Raw genomic sequence first — 25,460 nt, 5'->3', positions numbered from 1 at the left:
GCGCTTCAAACAACTTTTTACATTATAAAAATCAAAGAATGGTTTAAACGTTAGACATGCTTTTATTCCGAAATTAATTTCAGTCGTCAGACAAAGTTTTTGAATTATGAATTACTATTTTAGACCGTAGGATGCTCTGTAACATCATGACTTCAGTTGATTCCAATTGTCGGAGTATAAAACTTTCAAAGAAATTTTCAGTATTTTTTTTTCCTTACCGTTATTTATGCTCTCATTTCAATTATTTAAAGGATTCAGAGAAAAAATCTTCAACTAAGACAGCTTTGGCTAAAGCCATAAACGAAAATAGTCAAGAAGCGGCTGAAAAGAGTGACAACGATTGCTTGAGTCTCATTTTTCGAAAATTTCGTCGGAGATTCCAACATCACAAAAAAACAATCAAGCGCTTGTTTAAGGTGAGTCTTTATCTTTTTTTTGCATGAAGAAATTTTCTGATGTAGAATAAAAAATAAAATTTACCATCACTATGAAAATAGCGTTGCTAAGAAAGTGATCTCAAATAACTCAATTCGTATGCTTGCATATTTTAAAATACAGGCTTATCGATTTGAAATTCAGGTTTTAAATTGTTCTTTTGATTTTTTAAATCTTTAGTTAAATGTAAAAACTAATCTTGGAAGAAATGCTATTCATAGGAGAGTAATTTTCCCTAAAACAGTCTAGACAGTTTAGACTGCAAGATTATGCCATTTATATTTACCTTTTTGTTTTTCTTTTCCTTTTTCAGTGCAAATCAAATTTAAAAATTATTGCCAAAGGAAAAATTTATTCTAAAATAACTGATCTCTTGAAATATTTTTAAATGTACGTTCAGTAACTTACAAGTTATATTTTTGTCCCTCTTTGATTTATAAGTGTGAGGGAAATTCAGAAGTTCAGGGCAGAAAAACGAAACGTGAATCAAAAAGTTCAAGCTTCAATTAATCGTAACTTCAGAAACTTCTCCTATAACTTAGTTTATTATCCCTTCATCTGGCGGAAAATCTTCTAAAATTGTTATTTTTTGAATTTTCAATAAGTAGAAGGAGGTAAACCGCTGACATATTATTTTTCAAAGGAAAAAAAATCAATAAATTAATACGTTTTTTTTTAGTCACCGAAAATGTTTTTTCAAATAAATTTTATCATTTATCTTTTTTTTTTTTTTTTAATTCATGTTCTCTATTTTCAGATGCTACTGTTTCTTCTTTACAACGTATACTTGGGATTTGCTATACATAAAACCTGGAGGAGTAACACATCTTGGTGTAATGGACCTCGTTTTCTTGTTCTCATAACTATATTAACATACGTGATTGTCCTTCATTCTAAGGTTCTAAAACCCTATATCTACTGCAAATTAGCCATATGTTTGGAACCAGTGACAAAGCATCTAAGGAAAGTATCTACGCTCAAATATTTTGAAATGTAAGTATGTCTGTTTTATATTCAGAAGTTTTAATGATATGTTTCTTTTTCAGCTAAATAAACAGATAGCATCAGAATAAATAAATCTATATAAATAAAACGAAGAATATATGTGTATATATGTATGCATTTTCCCCATACAAATTTGGCAGGGAGGTACTTGGACACCCGAGAAAGAGCGTAGGGGGATTTTCGAACGCCCAAAAAGTACCGAACTGTTCGAACTTTAATTTTAGGACCCGAAAATGGATCTTACTACCCGAATCTTGATTTTAGTATCATTCGAAATTAAGTGAATAATACTTTTGTGTGAAGTAGGTTTAATTCCTCCGGATTTTAAAACCACCATTCTGTAAAATCACCAGGAGAAAAGGTATAAGCATTTTTAATTAAAGGAACGTCAAATCGGAAATTTATCGTTGGTCGCAAACTCAGTTTGAATTAGCGTGATTAAAATCATTTAGAAGAAAGGGCTGTTGCCATTTTTTTCTCAACTGTGAACAAATAAAATTCTTGCTTTTGTTTCGAGGGTTTTCCTGTAATCATGTAATCGGAAGATTTAAAATTATTCCTTTTTGGTTATTTTTCTGCGATCTGTCAGGAAATTCTTTTTTTTTTTCTTTTTTTTCAAGCCTGATTTTTGAACACGCCTCACTTGACCTAACTTTTATTTACGAAGTAAACCGTGCAAAGTCGGATTTCACAGTTGGTAACCGATAAAAATAAAAATAAATCCCTATAGCTGAGAAAAATTGTTTGTCTATAAAAGGCAGTTTTAGAGAGAGAAAGAGAAGTCCTCCATGGTAAAACTTCAAATGTATCCCTTTTATAGAGTGTAACACTCCTGTTGTTGGAACTCCTCTTACTTACTAATTTATAATGATGTTGTTTACTTCAGTCAAAGGTACTACTTTTAGTCACGGAAATTGATAGAATAAGCAAAAAAAAAAAAAAAAATGACATGGAGCCAGAAAAAACTTTTATTTTCCCAACAATTATTTTTTATTTAATTTTTGAAATGTCCGATTTTGGAAATAAGGCGTGGTCTTTATGACGTCACAAGTGATGTAATTTGGTACGCTACTCTATTGGCGCGCTAAATGTTTACGCTTTGCTGTCAACCGCGGTGCCAGGACATGATAATTTTGCGCTGTGCGCTAATGGCATCAGTGAATGTCATTTTATCACTTGTGATGTCATGTACAGAAGCGTACAAAATTAATTTCAATCTGGGCACCGATTAAAATAATTGTTAAAAAATATTTAACACTGACAAAACAATTAAAAAATTGTTAAATCTTGTATTTTTAAGCATGCTCTTTCAGAAAAAAAATATCTTTTTTAACTTTCGGAAACAACTCAATTTATAGCATAGTAAGTTTTACTAAGGAAAAAAAAAGAAAGATGTGAATCATCATAAGTTTTTGTTGCATAAGGGGAAAAACACCATAACATTTGGATAACCACGATTTAGCAATTTCATTTTTTAAAAAAAAGCTTCTTCAAAAAATGCAGCTTAAAATTAATAGAAGGTTTTTGTTATGAGTCTGGTTCATAGTATTTTAAGATAAGATAAGATAAAATTTATTAACAAACAAAATACACATACATAACAGTAAGCAAAATTAAAAAAGTAAAGTTAAAAAACTTACAAATAATAAAACATAAATTACAAACTTCATAACAAAACATTAAGAAAATCTTGACTATAGTTCAACACGAGTTAGTATTAAATTCAACACTAAAGGCACTGTCCGCAGTGTTTTTTAATTGGTTTAGTATGGAGTACAAACACAAATATGTATTAACAGAAATATTTACAAATTAATTTTACACAAGTAGTAAAAATTTTACACAGAACAATTATTGGACTGTTTGACTCCAGAAAAAAAAAAACACAATAACTCGCATTGAAACATTCAATAGTATAAAAATTACAATACAAAATCCCCCCCGGTTGGCAAGTCAGTATATTTTATCAGCTAAAAGTTAATTGTTGATAGAATGTCATTATTTTGTATATATTCATTGACCCCTTGTTTATATTTTTTAAAGTTCTTCTCATTCCTAACATCTTCCGTTAGTTCATTAAACAGCCGCGGTGCCAAATAAAAGAATTGCTTTTTAATAATCGTTTTATTTGGTTTTATAACTTTATATTGTTTACCTGAAATTCGAGTATTATATTGTTTTTCATTAATTTCAAACCAGTTATTGTTGTTATGCAAAAAATACAATATTCTCTGTGCATATATTTCTCTGATATTATAGATTTTCTCTGACTTTTGTAAAATAGTATCGTTTTTATTAAGTTCTTGTTTAGATCCATAAATTATTTTCAAAATTTTTGCATAAGTTCTATTTAAATTGGTAAGATTTGTTTCATAATCACCTCCCCATGCACAAATACCATACGTAATTATTGAGTTAATACAAGCATAAAATAAACATCTAAGAAACTTTTTCCCAACTATATTTCTCAATAGATAGAGCCAATGTATTCTACCTCTTAATTTCTTCACAAGTTTATCAGTATGGCATTTCCATTTTAAATTTTCACTAAAAGTTATACCTAAATAATTTATATTTTCGACTCTTTCTATGGTAGGGCAGTTACAGTTATTTGTGCAGTCACATGTTGGTTCGTGATATTTTATGCCTAAATCAATTTTATTAATTCCATTCTTTTTTAAATCAAACTTTATGTATTTTGTTTTATTTATATTAAGAGATAACACATTGTCAGTTAACCATTTATTTATAGCAGTTAAATCAAGTTCCATTTGGTTTTTTATATCATTAATGCTCTTTGCAGAATATGTTAATGCTGTATCATCTGCATATAGAGTAATTGTACCGTATAATTTAATGTATGACATGTCATTAATATATATTAAAAAAAGTAATGGACCTAAAATTGATCCCTGAGGGACTCCCGTTTTTGTTGTTTCATATTTGCTTATACAGTTATTTAGTTTTGTTGCTTGTTTTCTGCCCGTGAGATAGGATAATATCCATTTGTAAGGTATTCCTCTTATTCCAACATTGTATAACTTTTTTATCAAAATCTTTATGCTTACACTGTCAAATGCTTTACGTAAATCCAAGAATACTGCTGAAGTTTCATAGTTTTCGTTAATGTTCGCATAAATTTCACCTGCTAATTTTAATACAGCTTTTTCAGTATTTCTGTTTTGCCTAAATCCGTATTGTGCGTTATGGAAAAAGTAATATTTTTCTAAGAAATTCATCAACTGAGAGCTATAACATTTTTCCAATAATTTTGAGAATATTGGTAGAACTGAGATAGGTCTGAAATTATTACAGTCATCTTTAGCACCCGATTTGTGTATCGGTGTAATTATTGCTTTTTTTAGATCTTCTATGAATTCCCTTCTTTGTAGACTAATATTGATGATTTTTGTCACAATTTCTATATGATAATTAGCAATTATCTTAAGTGCATTACTTGTAATTCCGTCATGTCCCGGTGTTTTGTCATTTTGCATATTATCAATAATATTTTTAACCTTACTTATTTCCATTGGGTAAATATACATAGAATTTGTTTGGTGTGTTATGTTATTATCATAGTTTGATGCTTTATCGCCGTTTATTTCCACACAACAATTTATAAAAAAGTCATTAAATTTTTCAACTAGTTCATTGCTATTATCTACATCGATGGAATTCTTATTCTTAATCCCTGTAATATCTTTAATAATATTCCATTGTTTTCTTCCATCTTTTCCAGCATGGACAAATTTTTTATGAAAAAAATCCTCTTTTTCTTTTTTAATCAACTTTTTTAATTGTTTATTGTATTCTTTATAATTATTTTTATATTCCTTATTATAAGGAAATTATTTTGTTTTTTTATATAATTTTTCTTTTTTATTGATAATATTTACTAACTCTTGTGTAATCCATTGTTTCTTTAATTTATTAGCTTTTTTTATCTTCTTGTTTTTTTCCATGAATTCCTTAATTTTACTGATAAAAGTGTTATAAATCTCATTTATCTCCATGTTTTCCTCTATTAAGCTAGAGAAATTAATTTCTTTAATATCCTGTTCAAAAGTTCTATAATCGATGCATGTTTTAATTATTTGCTTGCTACTCCGATTACGTTTCAAATGTTTTTCTAATAATTTTTTGTTATCAATTTTTACTAGTAATGCATAGTGATCGGTTATTGTTGTTTTATGTACTGCAGCTGTTACTGCTCTATCTATTCTGTAATTACATTTATAAAAGACATGATCAATACAGGATGAGCTTAGGTCATTACACCTAGTTGGTATATCAACATATTGCTTGAAACCCATAGTGTACATAGTATTAATATAATCATTTGTTGTCGTGTTATTCTGTAAAGTATCAATGTTTATGTCACCAATATACAAAATGTTTTTACATACAATTCCTTTTACCTTTTGTTCAAGTTCTAATATATAATCATTTATACTACATTCAATAGCCCTGTAAATAAAAACTATAAAAAAATCAAGTTCCTTATTATACAAGTATAATGCCTCAGCAGTATTCATTAAAATACTCTGATCAGAAAAGTAGTATTTCTCTTTAATATAAGCTATGACTCCCCCTGATCTATTTCTTTCTCTTGTATTATAAAGTTTGTTATACCCCTTAAGATTATAATTATCAATTTCACATTCCTTAATCCATATTTCACTTAATAACAAAATAGTATCTATATCCATATTTTCAATTGTTATCAAGAGTTCATCTAAATTTTGCCTTATGCTCCTTATGTTCAGATGATAAATGTTTAATACCGCTGTATTGTCTTTTATAAGAAATGTCTCTGCTTCGTCCACGTTATTTAGTTCAGTGATTTTTTCAATTGAATCATAATCCATGAACACCCGTTCACCTCTCTTAATATCGTAGTCTTCCATCGCACAAAAACTGGTTTGAATTATTTCTCAATTTATCCAAGTCCTCTTTCCTCCTTACCTGTATTACTCTATCATTCTCACTTTTTCGCAGAAAGACCTTTCCTCCTTTCATCCAAACAAATTTATAATCATTTTCACTCTTGAATTTTCTGGCTATAAAATGTAATTCCTTAACCTTTCTTGTAACATGTTCATTGATAAAAATCTTTTGTTCTTCAAATTTATTGTTAATCATGGTCGTAGTTAAATTTTTATTATCTTTGGTAGCTCTGAGCCATGTATTACGTGTGAGAATATCCTTAAATCTCACTATAATAGGTTTTATTCTATTTTTACTTTGCGTTGGAACTCGGTGCATGTTAATTATTTCACCTTTTTCTTCTAGATGCAACTCAGTAGCCATCTTTCCAATTATATCATTCAGATTTTCTCCTTTTTCCTCAGGATAGTTGTTAATTTCAATGTTGTTTTCTTTTGATAGAAGTTCGATTGCATCTAATTCCCGTTCGATGCTTTCTATCTTATCGTTCAATGTTCTATTTTCCAGCACCAATTTTCTATTTTCTTCTCTAACTTGTTTTATTTCATCGACTATACCGATAAGTTTACTGTTCATTTCTTCAGACGATTTATTGCAGAAATCCAGGGATTTTTTTAGTTCACCAATTTCTTCTTTAATAGGCTTCAGTTCTCGTAAAAATTGCCCTTCGAAACTACGGAAACAACTCTTGATTTCATCTCTAATCATTTCTATAGTTAAAGGAGTTTCAGCATTTGTGTCAGCACTAGTTGATGCTTGAGCAACATTAGGAACTGTGACGTAGCGAGGGTCTTAGTAAGCCTTTACACTGTCGCTACAATCTTCACATTTCCATTTCAATTTTCTGTCCCTAGACATTTTTCTGTAATTTTCTTCCCTAATATTTATACATTTCGGGTGAAATAAATTTTTACATTTACTACAACAAAACACCTCACTTTTATCAAAAATCTCAGAAACACAAATTTCACACTTGTCAGACATCTTACGTATTTAATTTTTTAATGAATTCTTGTTAATCTCAACACTCAGAAGATGGCACCACTCACTTTAAGAAGAACCGACACATAACGTTGAAAAAAAAAATACAAGCGTTAGGCCAACGGATTTTTCTTTTCCTTCAAATTTAAGCTGATATACTCAATACATACATGGATTGTTAGCTTACCTCATTGGTAATGTATTCCAGTTACTCTCCAGAAGAATATTTCTTGAATTCTTTATATATATTTCGTATTTCGACTATTTTTTCAGCGGCGCTGAAAACACGACATTTGTTTACACGTTACCCGTTGCCAACCCTATTTTGGAATAATATTTCCTTTTTTTTTTTTGATAGCAGCATGCAAAATTGGTTTATGTATGACAGGGGTGGGCCCATCTCACCAAGAGCAATTGCCCATCCTCGTCAAAATCTAAAAAGCATCCCATAGAACGATCCGCCCCCCTTCTTCCCTCACCACCAAAAGAAGACCCTTGAAACTCCCCCCAAAAATGTTTAATGCGTCACGACCGCTAAGCACGACTGTGCTTACTAAGACCCTCGCTAGTCACAGTGCCTAATGTTGCTCAAGCATCAACTTGGTGACCATTTCTTTACTTTTTTTTTCATATAAACAAGGGTGCTCCTCCTCCCTCTCCCTCCCCCTCCCCCCCCCCCAAAAAAAACAATGGCGCACTCCCTACGAGAACCCTCTAGGACGAAAGTCTCAAAATGAGACCAAAAACCTCTCAAATTAGCCTCCCCTAAAATTTCAATGGTGTAGTTTGGGCCATGCCCCCCCCTTCCACCCCTTCACCTCCTCCTGAATTTATTTTTTAGGCATCCTTTACCAGGAGGCTCCTGATATAAATTCCCGTATCAATATTCCGTAAAAGTTCTTTTTCTGCCAGCTTACAGCTAACGCAGCGAAAACAACATACCCTTGTGTGATGAATTTTTCTTCGCAGTATCCAGCAGATATTTTACCTTGGTTTAAGTATGCCTTGATCTAGACCTACTCTCGCTGTTCCTGAAATTTCATTAAGTCCCACAATGTCATAAGTTTCGATGTGTCGTGCAAAGTATATCGATATTTATCTCCATGTGTAGAAATATTTTTAAATTCATTAAAATTGTCAGGAGGCAGGATAACAGGGGTGCATCCCTCAGTCAAAAGTACCACTTTTAGTTACTAAAAAGGATAGGGAAAAACATGGAGCCAGATAATACTTTTATTTTTCCAGCATTAATTTTTAATTAGTTTTCTAAAATGTCAGAGTGAGATTTTGAAAAAGAAATGTTTCATCGTGTGACGTCACAAGTGCATACAGCCATCTTGAATCGGAGAGCATGATTGTCTGCCTTTTTGTGATTTTTCACTCTTGACACCTTGTTCCTTTGTGACGTCAGCAACGAAAATGAAAACAGCAACTGAACGTCTTTTAAGATTTTTTTTTAAAGAGAAAATAAGTCAAAATTAGGAAAAAATCTCAGCCCATGTTTTCGACCATGCCCTATTAGAAAAAAATATGTTTGAAAAATAAGAACAACCTAATTATATATCTTTTCTTGAAAAGCGCGAAGTGTTGAATGACTTGTCCTTTGCTATCGGCTATTTCATGCAACAAGTTCATGTTTACCATGTCTCTGTTCTCATGCAGCATTAGAGGTATCTGTCTACCACCAAAAAAAATCAAAATTTTCCCCTGTAGCGCATTCATGTACAGTACACTGCTGCATAGATTTGACGTCACACATGACGATACTAATATGACATTACTTGAAATAGATTTCTATGATTCCTTTAGATCAGTGGCTCCCAACTTTTTGTACGTCGTGACCACTTTTTGGCCAAATAAACAACCCGCTACCCCGTACTGTGTGTTCCTATGTATATATTATTTATTTATGCGTAACAAATCCGATTTACCGTACATTTGTGGTAAACACGAATGACAGAAAAAATCAATATTTTTAAATTTGCGCAAAATAACGCATAATACAATTAAATTAACCATTAATGCACTAGGAAAGCATTGACAATCTTTTGAACAAAAAAAATTAAACAGCGTACTTCACGGTAATTAACCGCGATTAACAAAAGCTACTAATGAACATAAAAATGAAGCTGTTTCTTATGTAATGGTTTTAAAAGAATGTAACACGAAATATTTTAAAAATAGTAATATTGCTGCGACCCCACAAGAAATGTTTCACGACCCAATTTCGGGTCGCGATTCACAGGTTGGGAACCTGTTTTAGATGTTTCTACTCTCCATTTAAAACTCACTAAATATTTTATTCGAATATTTGATTGAAATACTTATTGAAAAAACATCCTTATTTTTCGAATTTTAATGGAATATTTGACAGAGGAAAAGAAAAAAAAAAGCCTCAAACTTTAATAAAAGGAAACCTTAAAATTTCAATGTGAAATTTATAGTTTTTTTCCGTGTAATATTTTACAGATATTTTGGTTTATTCGATATGCCTCTTCCATTATGTAGGCATTATGATAAGCATTCTGTTTTGATACTTTATGAAACTGAGTTTGTTTCTGAAGCTCTGAATCATACATTACATTTTATAAGGATATTTTTTCCAAATTATACAGATAAGAATCTTTTAATTTTATTTTCAGATTAGCATGGTTGGTTGTTTGGGGCTGCGTTGTTCTCTTCCTCGTTTTAGACACAAAAGGCGACCGTTACAGGCTAGTGTCTGCTGCGGGATTACTTATACTAGTATTTTTAGGTTATGTCTGCTCAAAGCACAGACGAAAGGTAAGGTTATTGTAGTCCGCCTGTAATATCATGCTTAAAAGCAGTAAAAACTATAATTTTACCCTTTTCACTTTCTCTTACAAAAAAATTAAGTATTGTATTCCCGAAAAAATGTTCACCCAAAAATCTACATTAATTTCCATTTTTCTCACCGCCGAATGAATGTTGAGTTTGTTTTTCGACTCGACCACACGTGGATTAGTGCCTAAAAACGTATAGACACACGAAATATCCATTTTGAGGATTCCCGAAAAAAAAAAACGAGTTGATGTGTGCATCACATGACTTCCTTTTACTCCAATTTAATGTCATTTCCCCATTATTGGCAATTTTAATGTGATTCAATTGTTTACTCTCTAAATATCACCAACAGTGGCCAAATTAAAACCAAATTTTAAAAAAAATCGCCAAATTTGTCGCAAAGTTGGCGACAAAATATTGGCGACCAAAAGAATGGCGATGTATTGCCAAGTGTCCGAAAAATTATAACACCACTTGAATTTACATCGAAATCAACAATGTTTTCCCCCCAAAAAGGGGCAAAAGACCCCCTTAGAAACATCCGAATGCAACTAAAAGGAAAGGTGCACAACTAGGCCCCACTAGGAGTCTACGTACCAAATTTCAACTTTCTAGGACATACCGTTTTTAAGTTATGCGAGATACATACACACAATCGCACATACGTACGTGCATACAGACGTCACGAGAAAATTCGTTGTAATTAACTCGGGGGTCGTCAAAATGGATATTTCGGATGTCTGTAGGTTCCTAGACATTTATCCACGTGTGGTCGGGTCGAAAAAAAACTCAACATTCATTCGGGGGTAAGAAAAATGGAAATTAAGGCCGATTATTGAGTGAAAATTTTTTCGCGAATACAATACTTCCTTTTTTGTAAAAGGAAGTAAAAACAACGAGTTTTCTCGTGACGTCTGTATGTACGTGCGTAAATGCGCATGTGCGTACGTGCGTATGTATGTCGCATAACTCAAGAATTGAATGTCCTAGAAAGTTGAAATTTGGTACGTAAACTCCTAATCGGGTCTAGTTGTGCACCTCTCTTTTTGGTTGCATTCGGATGCTTCAAAGGGTGTCTTTTGCCCCTTTTTGGGGGGGAAATCATTGTTAATTTCGATGTAAACTCAAGTGGTGTTATAATTTTGGGGATACTTGGTGATATATCGCCAGTTGTTTGGTCGCCTAGTTTTGTCGCCAACCTAGCGACAAATTTGGCGATTTTTTTTTTTTTTTTTGCTTTTTTTTTTTTTTTGAGCAATCACGATTGCTTATTGTTCTCATTTGACTGTTTTTAATGTTACGCTGATTTTATTTTCGCGCCAGCACCCTCTGCAGCATCACCGTCGACCGGCCGCCTCACGATGCTGCTTCTTTTGCGAAAACAGTGTCCAGGTTTCGTCCATATCCTACACACACACGCATACATACACACACCTACACACACACACACCTACACATACACAGACCCATGCCTGCACACAGACACAAATATACATGCCTACATACACACACACACACACACGAACGCCTACACGCACACGCGCGTACACAACACTCGCTCACACACATGCATACATACACTCACACACACACGCACCCACACACATGCGCCTACACAAACACACACGCGCATACACACGCTCGTGATTGCGAAAAATATAATTTGAATTCAAGATGCCAAAAATTCAAATTAATATAATTTTAAATCTGGTTTCAATTTCGCCACTGTTGGTGATATTTAGAGAGTAAACTATTGAATCACATTAAAACTGCCAATAATGAGAAAATGACATTAAATTGGAGTAAAAGGAAGTCATGTGATGCACACATCAGCTCGTTTCATTTAAAATACTAGTATCATTTTGCATTGTTGATGTTTGTCGTCTCTGAAGAATGTTTACCTTATTTTTCAGCAAAAGTGAAATCAGCATTTAGTTGCACCGACGATTGTATAAGTACGATTTCCACTGTGAAGTTTAGTTATGAGCTTTTAAGCATTCTTTATAATTCTGTTTGAAGTCGAATGCAGACATAAATTGCCGAAATAAATTGGCGAAGAGCAGTTTTAAGCATTCGCAACATTTACTACTGTAAACCAACTATTATTTTACACAGTTGAAAAAGAGTATAGAAAATTTTAAAAAGTAGCAAAGAAAAAGAAGAGAAAAACGAAGAAAAAATAAATTGAATTTTTTTCACTTTGGTTTATTCAGTAACTGTTTCCGCACACTTTACTTTTAACTTCTTATGTGAATGTCGAAGAACTTACGACCAGACGGCACGACATCGAGAGTCACGGATCTGGACAAAAATCCGGATGTAGGCCAATTTGCACTAAATATGAACCTAGCTGAAGTGTTTTGAATGCATAGGCCCTAGGTTCAGTCGTAATGGGGTTCCAAAGTTGCTTGCTCAGCACCAGAAAAGCAATGGAATTTTGATTTTAGTTTGAACACACATTTGCACAATATTTGCTTTCCCAACACATTTGGTGTCTTTTGTCAGAAGAACGCAAGGGGAGGGGGATTTTTTATTTTGTACAACTTACTATCCGGCGTTGCCCGGGTACTTATTAATACCACATATCTTTTGGAGAAAAATGGATGAATTCTATCTACATAGGTGTAAAAAACATGGCACCGACCCCACCTTTGCCATTCATGCGGAAAACATTGATCAAAAATTTCACTCAACCCTTATTATTACCTTTTTTTAAGTGAGTAATTTAAATTAAAAGAAGGCATGCAAATTAGGTAGAACTTTGAATCACCTCGATGAAACTGTTGGGCTTCGTAGAACGCAATTTAAGAAACGCTGAACCACAGCATTGTATGTAAATACGATTGTATTTCCCAAAATGTTCCTAGCTAGTCACTAACAAGCACTATAGGCAGTGGAAAACAAAGGGATGTAAGGTCTTTTTTTTTAAGTTTTGAGTAAAACGTGTTTAAAGATAAGGTCTTATGTTGGCTTTCATTGAAAAGTTTTTGTAAATTATGCTGTATAGCAGCAACTACCAGGGCTACTAGTACCATCTATTTTCCCAATACAGAGGAGAGGTTCACCTACCATGTGTACTGGTTATCTCAAAATTTTTAATTTTGCAACTTACATCCTTTTGCTTCTCACTGCCTCAATTGATAAGCGTACTTTTACGCTTATCAATGCTTAGTGCGTGATACTTTTTCTGCCGATTGTGGTTAAAGTATTTCCTGGTGATTAAAAGTTGCTAACCAATTTTATTTGCTGCAACAAAGGTTCCCAAATTTAAACTTTTATAGTTGATCCTTGAAGAAACTTTGTCTGGAGTTGTTTTTTACTGGCTTTTCTTTCAGACCAAATCGTAGAAAAGAGCAATTTTATGACTCAAAATTAAAATGTAGACTTTTTGATTTTAAAAAAAAATCCTACACCCCCTCCCCCTTCGTATGGGAATTCCTGAACATCAACGGATGTACGTGCCAAATTCGTCAAAGATCCGACGTACACTCTGGACTTGTATAACGAACATACAAACACCCACATACATCCATTTTTAGGCGTATGAATTGTAGTCACTTGCTACATACTGCTGCAATGAGATAGCAAGAAGAGGGTTTAAAAAAATGGGTTGATTCGAAAAGCATTTCTAGTGCAAAGCTAGCAACTTTGGACGCAATTTAAAGCCACGCTATGGCCTGTGTACTCAAACCACTTTATCAATTGCAAATTGGCCTAGATCTAGAATTTTGTCCAGATCTGTGACCCTCACGGTCGTGCCGTTTGGTAGTTAGCTAATTCATAATTATTTTGGCTACGAATATACAATTTAATTTCCTTCTTCTGTCAGGTGCGTTGGCGGCCACTGTTGTTCGGCGTACTTATCCAGTTCCTTCTGGGCTTGGTGCTGCTTCGATGGCCAGCGGGCCGTGATGCCTTCGTATGTTTTGGAAACAAAGTCACTGCTTTCTTGGATGTCACCGACAAAGGTTCTACATTCGTCTTTGGATACCTTGTCAGCGGTAAAATGGAGGGAGAGAAAATTCCCGACCAACCGGCCATATTTGCGTTTAAGGTGAGAAAACTACAATGAAATGAATTTGGGGCCAGATAATAGGGTTGCCATGCAAGCCAAGGGAGGATTCAGGGGAGGGTCAATGGCCCCCCCCCCCTGTAACAAGAATTTTAGTATTAAAAATATCATAATTTTATTAAATTTCAGTTTTTAGATCGGAAAAATAGTACATAGAATCAATGTTAACCTTTTTTAATCTTTGCTTGGTTCTGTCTGTAAGGTTAGTACTGTCATGGATTTTTTGTTTAGTTTCAAAAGAACAATCATATCTATGCTCAACGTTTTTTCCGAGCACTCTTACACCTCAAACCACATGTCATATGTGTGTGTGTGTGCTTTTTCCAACTATTTTTAGCTGTAATCTCATTTATTCAAACCTTACAGTAGTGTGACCAGCTTGTCTGTCTATGGAAATATGAGTTTTAATTAAAATTTGAGGGAATATGATCCCTGTTGCAGATAGTGTCATTAAAAAATTTGGGAAGGAGGGGGGTAATAGGAACGGTTCTGATCTCAGTGAGGTTGAGGGGGGTGCTCAGTAGCATATGAGGGGGTGTACCATTATCCTTGGGGGGATGGGCACCCCTGCCTAACTGATATTTTTTACGTAGGAAGTATAACGCTTTCCATTGAAACCTGACCCTGTTACCAAAATTTCTGGATCCGTCGCTGTGCAGGCGTAGAATTTCCCCAACTGGAAAATTATGCATTTCTAATAGCGATAAATCCATCATTTACCAATAGCCCTTCTTTACAGTCTCGCCAAAAAAAGAAGAAAAAAAATAAACAAAATCGGTTCATCCAATGAGAAGCTACAAATTTGGGGGAAGGAGGTGAAGGAAATGCGGTAGCATTGAAACACCCTTTCTCTTCTGTTGAAGCCGATTGAAAATGAGAGAAGTGTGAAAGTATCATTCCGAAAGTTGAATTCAAATTTATTTTGCTCAATAATCTGTTTACAAAAATGGGCCCGTAATCCATCAAAGAGTATTTTATTACATCTCTATGGCTGTTCATGGTGGCACTAAGGGTATGAGGCATTTTTAATGGCAGATGATTTTGAATGTGTCACATAAACAAAGTCGTTAGTGAAGATAAGTCACAGAAAGACGTAAGGAAAAAGTGAAATAAACAGCAGCAATGAATTATAAAATTTGAGACATAAAGAAATAAAAAGATCTCCGAGTTGATAGCAAGCACTTTTGTATTGATAAATGTTTTGTATCATCATCGTTATAAAATCTGCAATGCTACGTGTTTTCTAGAACCTTATATAAATGTATGGCAAAAGGCAACTGGGGCATTTCGTATAACCTTAACCGTTATGGACTATAATTTTTGGGGCTTCCTAACATGCGTACCAAATCCTCAGTTATAATTTTGTTCACCATGTTTACTGAAATTTCACTTATTCTTGTTATTTAACATTATCTCTTTCACGGAAAATCGCAAAACAGAGATAATGCAACAACAGCCCGTAAACCGTAAATAAAAATAGAAAATAAGTATCATTATTAAATTGAGTATCCGCGACCCTGAAGGCCTTATGTTACATTTAGATGAATCTCTCAGAACCTTAGAGCAGCTCAGGACAGATCACTTACAAATTTTCCATTCATATAATTTTTTTTAAAGGTAACACGGTAAAGCCAAACAAGGAAAGATAAACCACAACTGTTCTAAGTTTTGTTAATCGCAAAAGCCGAATGAAGAGGGAGAATTGAGAATCCTTTTTAAAGCTTTATACTAAATTCAACTAAACGTAAAGGAATATGGGGAAAACTGAAATAGCGGGTCAAAGTGAAATTGTGAAATATTTACCCTGTTTCCCCTCCCCCATCTGGTAATATTTTAATTAAGAGTCATTCCACATCAACTGACCTAATTTTTCAAATCGTCCCCGCTCGACCATCTTCAGAGACAACGTTTTCCTGACTGGTTTAGCCTATAAGTGTTACTACTTAAGAGTCATTCCATGTCAAGTGACTTAGGGGTCCCCACTCGACCATCTCCGATTTGGATGAAACTTTATATGGGTGTAGAGATGTCTTTGAAACTAACCTATGCAAATTTTCAGCTTCCTAGATCCAAATCCTGAGGATCTAGGACCTTCGAAAAAGGAGATCCAAAATGGCGGATCAGCTTTTTGTGTCGAATTCCCAACTTTAGACTAAATTACAGAAAATTTTATCACGATAAAAGCTTGATATTTTAGGCTATCACGCTATCGACAAACAGTATTTCAAGCTCTTTTTTTTACGCTTATCTGAAAGAACACCATCGGAAAAAAAACTATTTTTATATGAAAAAATATGTTCTTTCTAATGGTACCAACGAAAAGATGATGCAAGGTGACAAACTTGAGCTACAGCGCATTAAAAATAAGCCATTTTTCATGTGAACGATTTTGACAGTCACTTTGGGAGCCAATATCTGTTAGAAAAACAATATTTACGCTCTGCAGTTATAGCCCTTTAAAAACATGTATATTAACAATGGAACTACAAAGTACGAGCTTTTGAATCATTTCTGTTAAGAATTTATGACATTCTAAAATCCAGGAAAAAGTTTCTCCACTGCGTTTTTCTTGCGACTTTGGGTGCGTGCTACACAAAAGTTAATGAACCCAAATTCATAAAAATACTAGAACATGTTGACAACCAAAAGTACTTTAAGCCCCTAAAATTTAAGGCTTCCAGTGAAATGAAATGTTCCACAACCTGCTCTTAAACAAGACAATTCGTTACGAGAGACAGAATTTCGAGCTCAATTTTTCATCCTTAAACGAAAGAACACCATGTAAAAAAACCTTATTTTGAAAGGAAAAAATCTGCTCTTTCTAATGGTTTTAACGAAAAGAAGATGCGAGGTGAGAAACTTGAGCTATAGCGCTTTGAAAATAGGCTATTTTTCACTTGAACGGTTTTGATAGACACTTTGGATGACAATATCTTTTATAAAATACATATTTAAGCTCTGCAACTGTAACTCATTAAAAACAAGTATTTTTACAATAGAATCATGAAGCACGAGCTTTTGAGTTATTTTTGTTCAGATTTTATGACAACCAAAAATCCGGGAAAAATTTTCCATATCGCGCTTTTTCACAAGTTTACGTACGCGCATGCTACACAAAATCTGACGAGCTCAAACTCACAAAAATACTAGAATATATTAACGGCCAATTGGCCTAAAATATCAGGCTTCCATCGTGATAAAATTTTCTGTAAACTTAGTCTGAAGTTGGTAATTTGACACAAAAAGCTGATCCGCCAGTTTAGATCACATTTTTCGGAGATCCTAGATCCTCGGGATTTGGATCTAGGAAGCTGAAAAATAGGTTAGTTTCAAAAACATCTCTGCAGTCTGCACCTCTATAAAGTTTCATCCAAATAGGAGATGGTCGAGTGGGGACTCCTAGGTCATTTGACATGGAATGACTCTTAAGTAGTAAAGCTTATAAGCTAAACCAGTCAGGAAAACGTTGTTTCTGAAGACCATAGCATATGATATACGAGCAGTTTTCAAAAATTGATGCTCATAATATAATATTTTTTTGTAAGTGAAAGAAATTTTTTTTTTCTTTTTATAAAATGATCTGTTATTTACATTTTTAACGTTAATTGAGACTTGCTAGTATTCAGTGAGGCATTAAGCATTCAGTTAAAATAAAGTTGTTATATTATTTTTGTGTTAAATGGCTTGCCCCATTAGTCATGTGCATGCGGGACAATATGGATGGGGCGAAGTGAAATAGTTCATTCCGTTTACTTATTCTATTATTTATTAAACCATTTTATGTATTCATTTACTAATTATTTCATTGCACTAATTCATTTTAAAATTCACTTATTTAATGGCCTATCATCCATTTTCTTATTTATTCACTATTTTATTCGCGCATTTATTAATTCTCATGGATTAATCAATTAATTTACTTATTTATTCGTTTATTGTTTCACCATCTATCTTATTATTAACTATATTTGTCACCGACAAATGTAGTTAATAATAAGATAGTAAATATTTCATTCGAAAAATATTTTATCTTTCACTTTTTTGCCCCATGAAGAAAACGACTTTTTTTAAATGTAAAAATTTACTGAGAAAAAATAAAAATAATGCATCAAAGCAAGTTTTTTTTCCATAAGAGACATTTTTTCTTTATGTACTGAAACTTTCAAAACAAATTTCTAATTTTTTTCATTTTGAAAAAGTTAAGTTATCTTAACTATTTCACTCTGCCCCTCATTCCCCAATTTTGTCTCAAATAGATAATGGTAACGGGGGGGGGGGGATTAAATCATCGAGCTTTCTCTCTTTTTTTCCAACTATGGGATCGTTACCAATCGTGTGAATAAATACTTAGAATTGTATTTAAAATGTACTGAAGAAGGTTATATAATTCTTGTTCTACAATGTTCTACCATACAAAATGCAACACCAAAAGGGAGAGTCATAATTAAACTCAATTTTACATACGTGATGTCATTGATATTAGAAAGTGAAAGCAGCATGATGACTTATTACTGGAAAAATCTCAAATGAATGGAGGTCCAAGTACCCTGTTGAGCCACCTGTAGCGTGAACGTACGAAGTGATAAAATCGAGCATTGAGGCGCAGAAGTCTCGTACGATGCCCTACATCACCTCGTGCCATAGTTACTGTAAACGTGCCATTTGTTTTATCAAAGTCATAGGCTGTCCAATTTACCGTCTCATGTGATCCCAGATATGCTCGATTTGTGACGAATCAGGGCGTCGCGCAGGACAAAGAAGGAGATAATGTGAAAGAAGATCCATGAGACACTTGGCTGTGTGTGATCGAGCATTGTTCTGTTAAAAAATGGTTCCAGGCAGCCCCGTCATGAGTGCCAACGCATGTGACTGAAGCATGCCGCAAACGTACCGTTTGGCTGCCATAGCACGGGGAATCAATATCAAAGGTGACCATGTTTCGTATAACATAGCACCTCATAACGTCACTCCAGCTGTGCGTGCGGTGTGCTGCTGAAAAACAAAGGCTTTATCAGGTCATTCATACTGTCTCATCTAAATGGAGTAGTGTCGAGCTCGAAGAGATTTGTTTGCAACCAGACGCATCGAAATCGTCTTTGGCGTCGAATTCAAATCAACTTTTGGCAATGAAGACATTTTTGTACGCTTATGAAAAACGCGCTGTGAACTCCCAAATAGTGCCTTTGCTTTTCAGCGGCACGCCGCACCCACAGCTGGGGTAATGTTATTGGGTGCTATCATATACGAAACAAGGTTACTCCTAATATTGATCCACAGTTCCATGATCGCATAACGGTACGTCAGTGTTATGCTTCAGTCACATGTGTTGCCACTCATGGCGGGGCTCCAGGGAATAATTTTTTAACAGGGCAATGCTCCTTCACACACAGCAAGGGTGTCACGGGACTTCCTCTTCCACATTTTCTCTTCCTCTAGCCGGCGCTATATTTATCACAAATCGAGAATATATCGGATCATTTTAGACGGTAAATTGAACAGCCTGTGAGTTAGATCGAATTAGTGGCGCTTTTACAATAACTGTGGTACGAGACAACGTAAGACATCGCACGAGGCTGCTATGCTTCAATGCTCGAATGTATCTCCTTTTACATTCATGCTGGAGGTGGTTCAACAAGGTGCTAAAACCTCCATTCATTTGTGATTTTCCAGTAATAAATGGTAAGTAATAAAACTATTTTTTAAACATAAATTCATGCATTTGTTTGTATTCGCAGGTTTTGAGCGTGGTGATCTTTTTCAGCTTTGTGGTGTCTCTGCTGTACCATTTGGGAGTGATGCAAGTGTTGGTGTCTCGGTTGGGACAGTTGCTACGTTTCACATTGGGAACTACTGCTTGCGAGTCGGCGTCTGCAGCGGCGAATGTTTTCCTGGGCATGGTAACTAGATTGCATTTAAAGCAATTGTATCTCACAATATAACAAGCAATAATTATATATTATTGGCAAGAAAGAATTTCTATGTCATGACGATTCAAATTATCATCAATCCAGAATTTTTTTCCAGAAATAAACTCCGCAGGACTTATTGGTTGCTTCTTTCCTGTTTCACAAAATATGCGTGTGCTTAAAAATTACGCACGACACACATACAAAACTTATTTTCCACAGTAAAGGGAGGAGCGGGGATTTTCATCCAATGCCTATATAGATTTCCTGATTAATCCCTTTATTATACTGTTTTCCACAGAAATTATCCACCTAATAGCATCCCAGTTCAGTTCCTGTTAAATAAATGTAAGTAGGGAAAATTAATGATTTTGAGAAATCTCCTTAAACAGAAAAGACTTATTAACTGTTATTTCTTAAGTCTTTATCTCGTTTTTCATCTGTTTCATTTTTCGCTTACTCGCTCTTTTCTCAGGCATCTTATCTTTTTTGCGTTCGGCAGTTAATACGCTTTTATTACTTGAATTTTGAAAACTTTCACGAGAAAACAGGCCCCCCCCCCCCTCCGCCAAGTTCCCTCCAAGTCCGATTTTCCTAACAGTATCGAAGGAGATAGCAACTTTAGAGAGTGAGCCTAAAATTGTGTTTTTTGAACTTCAGTTCCGAAAAAAATTACCTGGGTAACGTCTTTGGACTTCATCTCTTCTCTTAATGTTAGCAAATTTGGTGTGACCAATCAAGTTTTTAAGAGAATACGATTTCAAAAATTTTCAGAGGGAAGGACACACGAATATAACTTTACCTTTGATTTTTTTAAATTTATTTATTTATTTATTTATTTATTTTTGGACCAATTCAATTTTTGTAATAATCATTCTCCTTGCTTATTGCATTATGACCGGTGTGAAATCGGGTAAAAAGAGATGCCATCTTGATATTTTATTCTTTCTTACAAGAAAAAAAAATATTATTGAGAATCGAAGTGGCTATTAGAAACAATTCTCTAGTACTAAACAAGTCAAAAGTTAAAAGATTTGAGTTAAATTGAATTTAAAATACTGGTTCTTCTCATTTTTAAATTCTGTATACACGGAATGCTTTTAATACATTGATTGGAAAGCAAGTAAAATGGGTATACTTTAAATATATATGGAATAAATTTCCATTAGTCAACCCCCCCCCCCCCAGGCAATGCAGTAGTCATTCGTCCCCTAAAACAATCGCCTGGATCAGGGCCGTCATTTAGGCCATCAGGAGAGAGCTCATTGACCCTCTTTACTGAGTTTAAAAATCATAGTAATTTTTCATTTCTGCATGCATTTTGATGTTTTTCCCCCCTATAAAATGCTTTGAGTAACTTGGATTATTCTTTTAACTTTATTGATATTTTCTTTTGCAGACTGAAGCGCCTTTATTGATAAAACCCTACCTTCCTCTTCTGACAACATCTGAGTTACATGCCGTAATGACGGGAGGGTTCGCTACAATTGCAGGATCCGTCCTAGCAGCTTACATCAACTTTGGGGTGAGTGCGTGTGGTTTGAAGAAATAAATATTCGGAAAATTTTTAACGTAAATTTTACTGCAAAATTAAATGCTTAAAGTGCAGAGAAAATTCTACTGTTAGTTTCACCCGAAATTGTAAGAAATTGCAGTGTCATTGGTACAACACTTGACTTACGATGTGAAGCACATAATTCGCTGTTTGCCGTTTCTCACGACTCCCATACAGTATAGAGGTTTCGTTTTCGATTTCGATTCCGAGTCACAATTGACTACAACTGTATTTATGTCGAGGACTGCATACTAAGTGCCTTGCCTCCATTATTTTTTATACCGATAGATGGCAGCACCATCACCGGATCGAACAGTTAATGAGAATTTAGAACTAGACCAGGTAGCTATTAGCTCCTGGTGCTAGCACCCCCAGAGGTATCGTTTCACTTGGAGGACATTGAGACCACGAGCATATTTAACGTCGCCCAGTCCCCTTTAATGACGACGGTGGGTCTTCGACCATCGAGGTTCGAACTCAGGACCCCCCGGCCCCGAATCCAACACTCTACCGATCGGGCTACCACGCCCCAGTATAGAGGTTAACACATTGTTCTGCGGAAAATGAGAAGGCAGGTGCAAACCCCGCTGCTTGTATCTCGCTCGTTTTAACCAGAGAACCCACTGCGTTAGTGGTATTTTGCTATGAACTTTTACAGTAAAATAGTATTTCACGGTAAAAAGTACTGGCAGCATGGATGTTAGTACTTTCAACCGTAAATTTTCAGGAATTTTTGGGATACAGGAACAGACGGATTTCCCCTGTCGCAAAAATTCAAGGACCACCCCACGCCCATAGGGGCCTCGAAGGGAAAACAAAAAATCCACATGATATTTTACTGTTCAATGATAGATAAAGGGCCCCCAAAAATTGCGTATCAAACATAAGTCGGTTGATTTTATTTCTAACGTAACGTTTTCTGGAATCAAGTTTTTGTGTGGGTGATTTTCCGTGTGCTGTTTCAGATCAGTGCTACGCACCTGTTATCTGCTTCCGTGATGAACGCCCCTGCCGCCCTGGCATTCTCGAAGCTTGTTTACCCAGAAACAGAAGATAGTCAGACTGAACTTAACAACATCAAAATGGACAAAGGGTAAATACGTTTCTGACTCAATTTTTTTATATGTTACCGTTAAAACTCAAAAGCCATTAACGTACAGATTACCTAGCTTATCTTCAAATTTACTGATTTTAAAGTGCGGAATCGGAAGTTACCCGCATTTTAGCTAGGTAATGTGAACATTATCGGCTTCCATATCTTTCAAGTTCAAAAAGTTTGTTTCTCTCATTTCCTTTCCCTACTCTTTACCCCTCTCCCTCCACTTTGAATTTGGTATCCTCAAGACTAGTCTTCAACGTTTGCTTTTATTTCTCATAATTTGTGAATTCCGAAACACGTGTCTGCAGTAATCTGCAATTTATGTAATTTAACGTTATTTCTTTTTTACTTTTCATGTACAACGGTATTTATTCAACTTTATACATAATTCTGTTTGTTTTCTTGCTTCAACAAGCAACAAGTTTGTTGATGATATCAACTGATTTCTTGTTTGCTTGATTGCATTAGCTTGACTTATTTTAGATATCGAAAAAGAGATGAATATAATTGTACAGAATCATGGGCGCCCATATGCAAAGTTGTAAGGGGGGGGGGCTCAGATATTTTAATCATGGTTTGGCAGGATATTTTCCCCATGGAAGCTGATTTCAGGACAGATTAGAGTCATTAAAATTTGACATTTTTAATAACTTATTCATTAATGGCTGAAGAAGAACTGTTTTTACATTTTTGCAAAGAAAAAAATACTAAAAGCAAGGAAGTTCTAATTTCTAAGGGGGGCTCGAGCCCCCCCCCCCCTTGCTCCCCTATATAGGCGCCCTTGTACAGAATTGATTTATTGCACTGAAATGTTGCTGTTATTCCTGGAAAGATCTTATTTTCACTTTAACATTACCTGCCCATTAGGTAATATGCAAATTAAAAAGTGTCTCGTTGGTAATGTGTAATATTACTCTTAGGTAATTCGTTGATTACTTAGGTAATTTGAGGGGGGAAAAACAATTTTCCGCACTTTAACAAGTAACTCTTGTTGTGCGAATTAACTGATTTCTGTACTTTAATGGAAATATAAGTTTTGATAAAAAGAGAAAAGAATAAACATTAGCAACTTTAACGAAATCCAATGATTGCTTAGCTGTCTTCTTGGAAAGCTGAACTTATTTCCAGGGCGGTGGAGTCGGAGTTGAGAAGAGTCGAAGTCGGGATGGTTTTTGGGATAAAAGTCGGAGTTGGGAGTCGAAGATTTAAAATTCCAAGAGTCGGAGTCGGTCATTTTCAATCCAAGTTCGCCACTCTGCCAGCGCTTACAGAGTTGGAGTCAGAGTCGGAGTTAGACAGATTTTGCTGTGAAGGAGTCGGAGTCGAAGGTTTTAAAATTCCCGGAGTCAGAGTCGAGCTGGAGTCTGTCATTTTTCCTCCGACTCCCCAGCCCAGCTTATTCTTTACATGAGGGAGTAATGTTACGCAGCCACGTTGTCAAACTACTTCCGTAGACTGTATCTTTCTACAAGAAGATAACTTCTTTGACTGTAACTGAAAGATCTACCATTTCATACTTACATTATAATGCACACAGGCCGAGCACGGAGAGTCTCTAATAAGTATTTCTGAGGGGCCTACAGCTTAAAAGAGATTCTATACTGTAATGCCAACATTACATGTTTACGTATGTTTCGCCTGATTATCGAAATCCCTTCATTATGGTAACCTGCCTCGCGGAGGAGCAGTGGAAAATGTGCGTGTGTTGGTGCTTTTGGCGTGTTTTGTTTCACTGCGGGGAAGCGAATTGGCGAGGAACTTGCCTGGGTTCTGGGCGAAAGGTTTGAATGGAGAAGATGAACAGAGAGGAGAGATAGTGGGCGGGAAAAAAATAACCGTTAAAATACGACCTCTATGCCTTATGACAGTGATTCCCAACCTTTTTCAAGTCGCGACCCCCTTTTTCACCGACTGAACAACTCGCGACCCTCTATGTGTCCTTCATTCCCTATCATATACTATATAGATATAGTGTGTTTGTGTGTGAGCGTATGCGCCGACAATGCGCATATTTTACATAATAACTTAAGATGCTTGAGATATTTTATTTATGCTTATTGGAGATAACACACAATGATTGTAAATAGGAAGACAGTGATCCACTAATAAAGTTAAAACATACACTTCGGCACTCTCAAAATTCTTACGTCCTAGCAGAGGAGAATACAGGATTTGGCTTTCAGAGGAGCTGAGGTCATAAAAATCTTATATAGTCTTAGCGTCTCCAACTTTCATTGGATTGAATGAAGGCATTTTTTTTCAACAATACCATCGCGAGTACAAAAAGTTGGGGGGAAGTCATTTGGCAGTCCCTCAATTTTTTCAAACGTATATATAGCAAGACAGAGTCCAGATTTTGGTTGGAGGGGGCGGGGTGCCATTAGTAGCATCCGCACAATCAAAATAAGAGAAACTGTGTTATGTAATCGTAGAAAGAGAACTAACAACATGAACCCATAGTTGGGACAAACCTAACCTGTCAGCGCCTTCACAGTGCTGCCAGGTTAGGTTTGCCCCAAATATAGAGTCGTAGGTATAACATTCGCAGAGGTCCTTCCCCAGAAAAATTTCAAAATTGTAGTTCGAAAATTGCAGTTTTTTTTTTTTTTTTTAATTTTAATTTTTATTTATTTATTTATTTATATTTTTTTT

The 25,460-nt window shown here is 34.8% G+C and overlaps 1 protein-coding gene across 1 annotated transcript in view; it reads left to right on the top strand.

The window, feature by feature from the left end:
• The first annotated feature begins 330 nt into the window (after nt 1–330).
• Nucleotides 331–25,460, top strand: part of LOC129233352 (solute carrier family 28 member 3-like) — a 40,491-nt gene continuing 15,361 nt past the window's right edge. Inside the window, exons 1-7 of the mRNA XM_054867392.1 lie at nt 331–416; nt 1,193–1,428; nt 10,014–10,155; nt 14,006–14,230; nt 19,984–20,145; nt 21,554–21,679; nt 22,675–22,802. Of these exons, the coding sequence (XP_054723367.1) occupies nt 1,193–1,428; nt 10,014–10,155; nt 14,006–14,230; nt 19,984–20,145; nt 21,554–21,679; nt 22,675–22,802 (1,019 nt within the window). The 5' untranslated portion in view covers nt 331–416. The remainder of the gene's footprint in view (nt 417–1,192; nt 1,429–10,013; nt 10,156–14,005; nt 14,231–19,983; nt 20,146–21,553; nt 21,680–22,674; nt 22,803–25,460) is intronic.

Source organism: Uloborus diversus, unplaced genomic scaffold, assembly GCF_026930045.1.
Source record: "Uloborus diversus isolate 005 unplaced genomic scaffold, Udiv.v.3.1 scaffold_354, whole genome shotgun sequence".
NCBI lineage: Eukaryota > Metazoa > Arthropoda > Arachnida > Araneae > Uloboridae > Uloborus > Uloborus diversus.
Note: the sequence above shows the minus strand (reverse complement) of the source record. Positions and strands in the feature narration are given on the sequence as shown.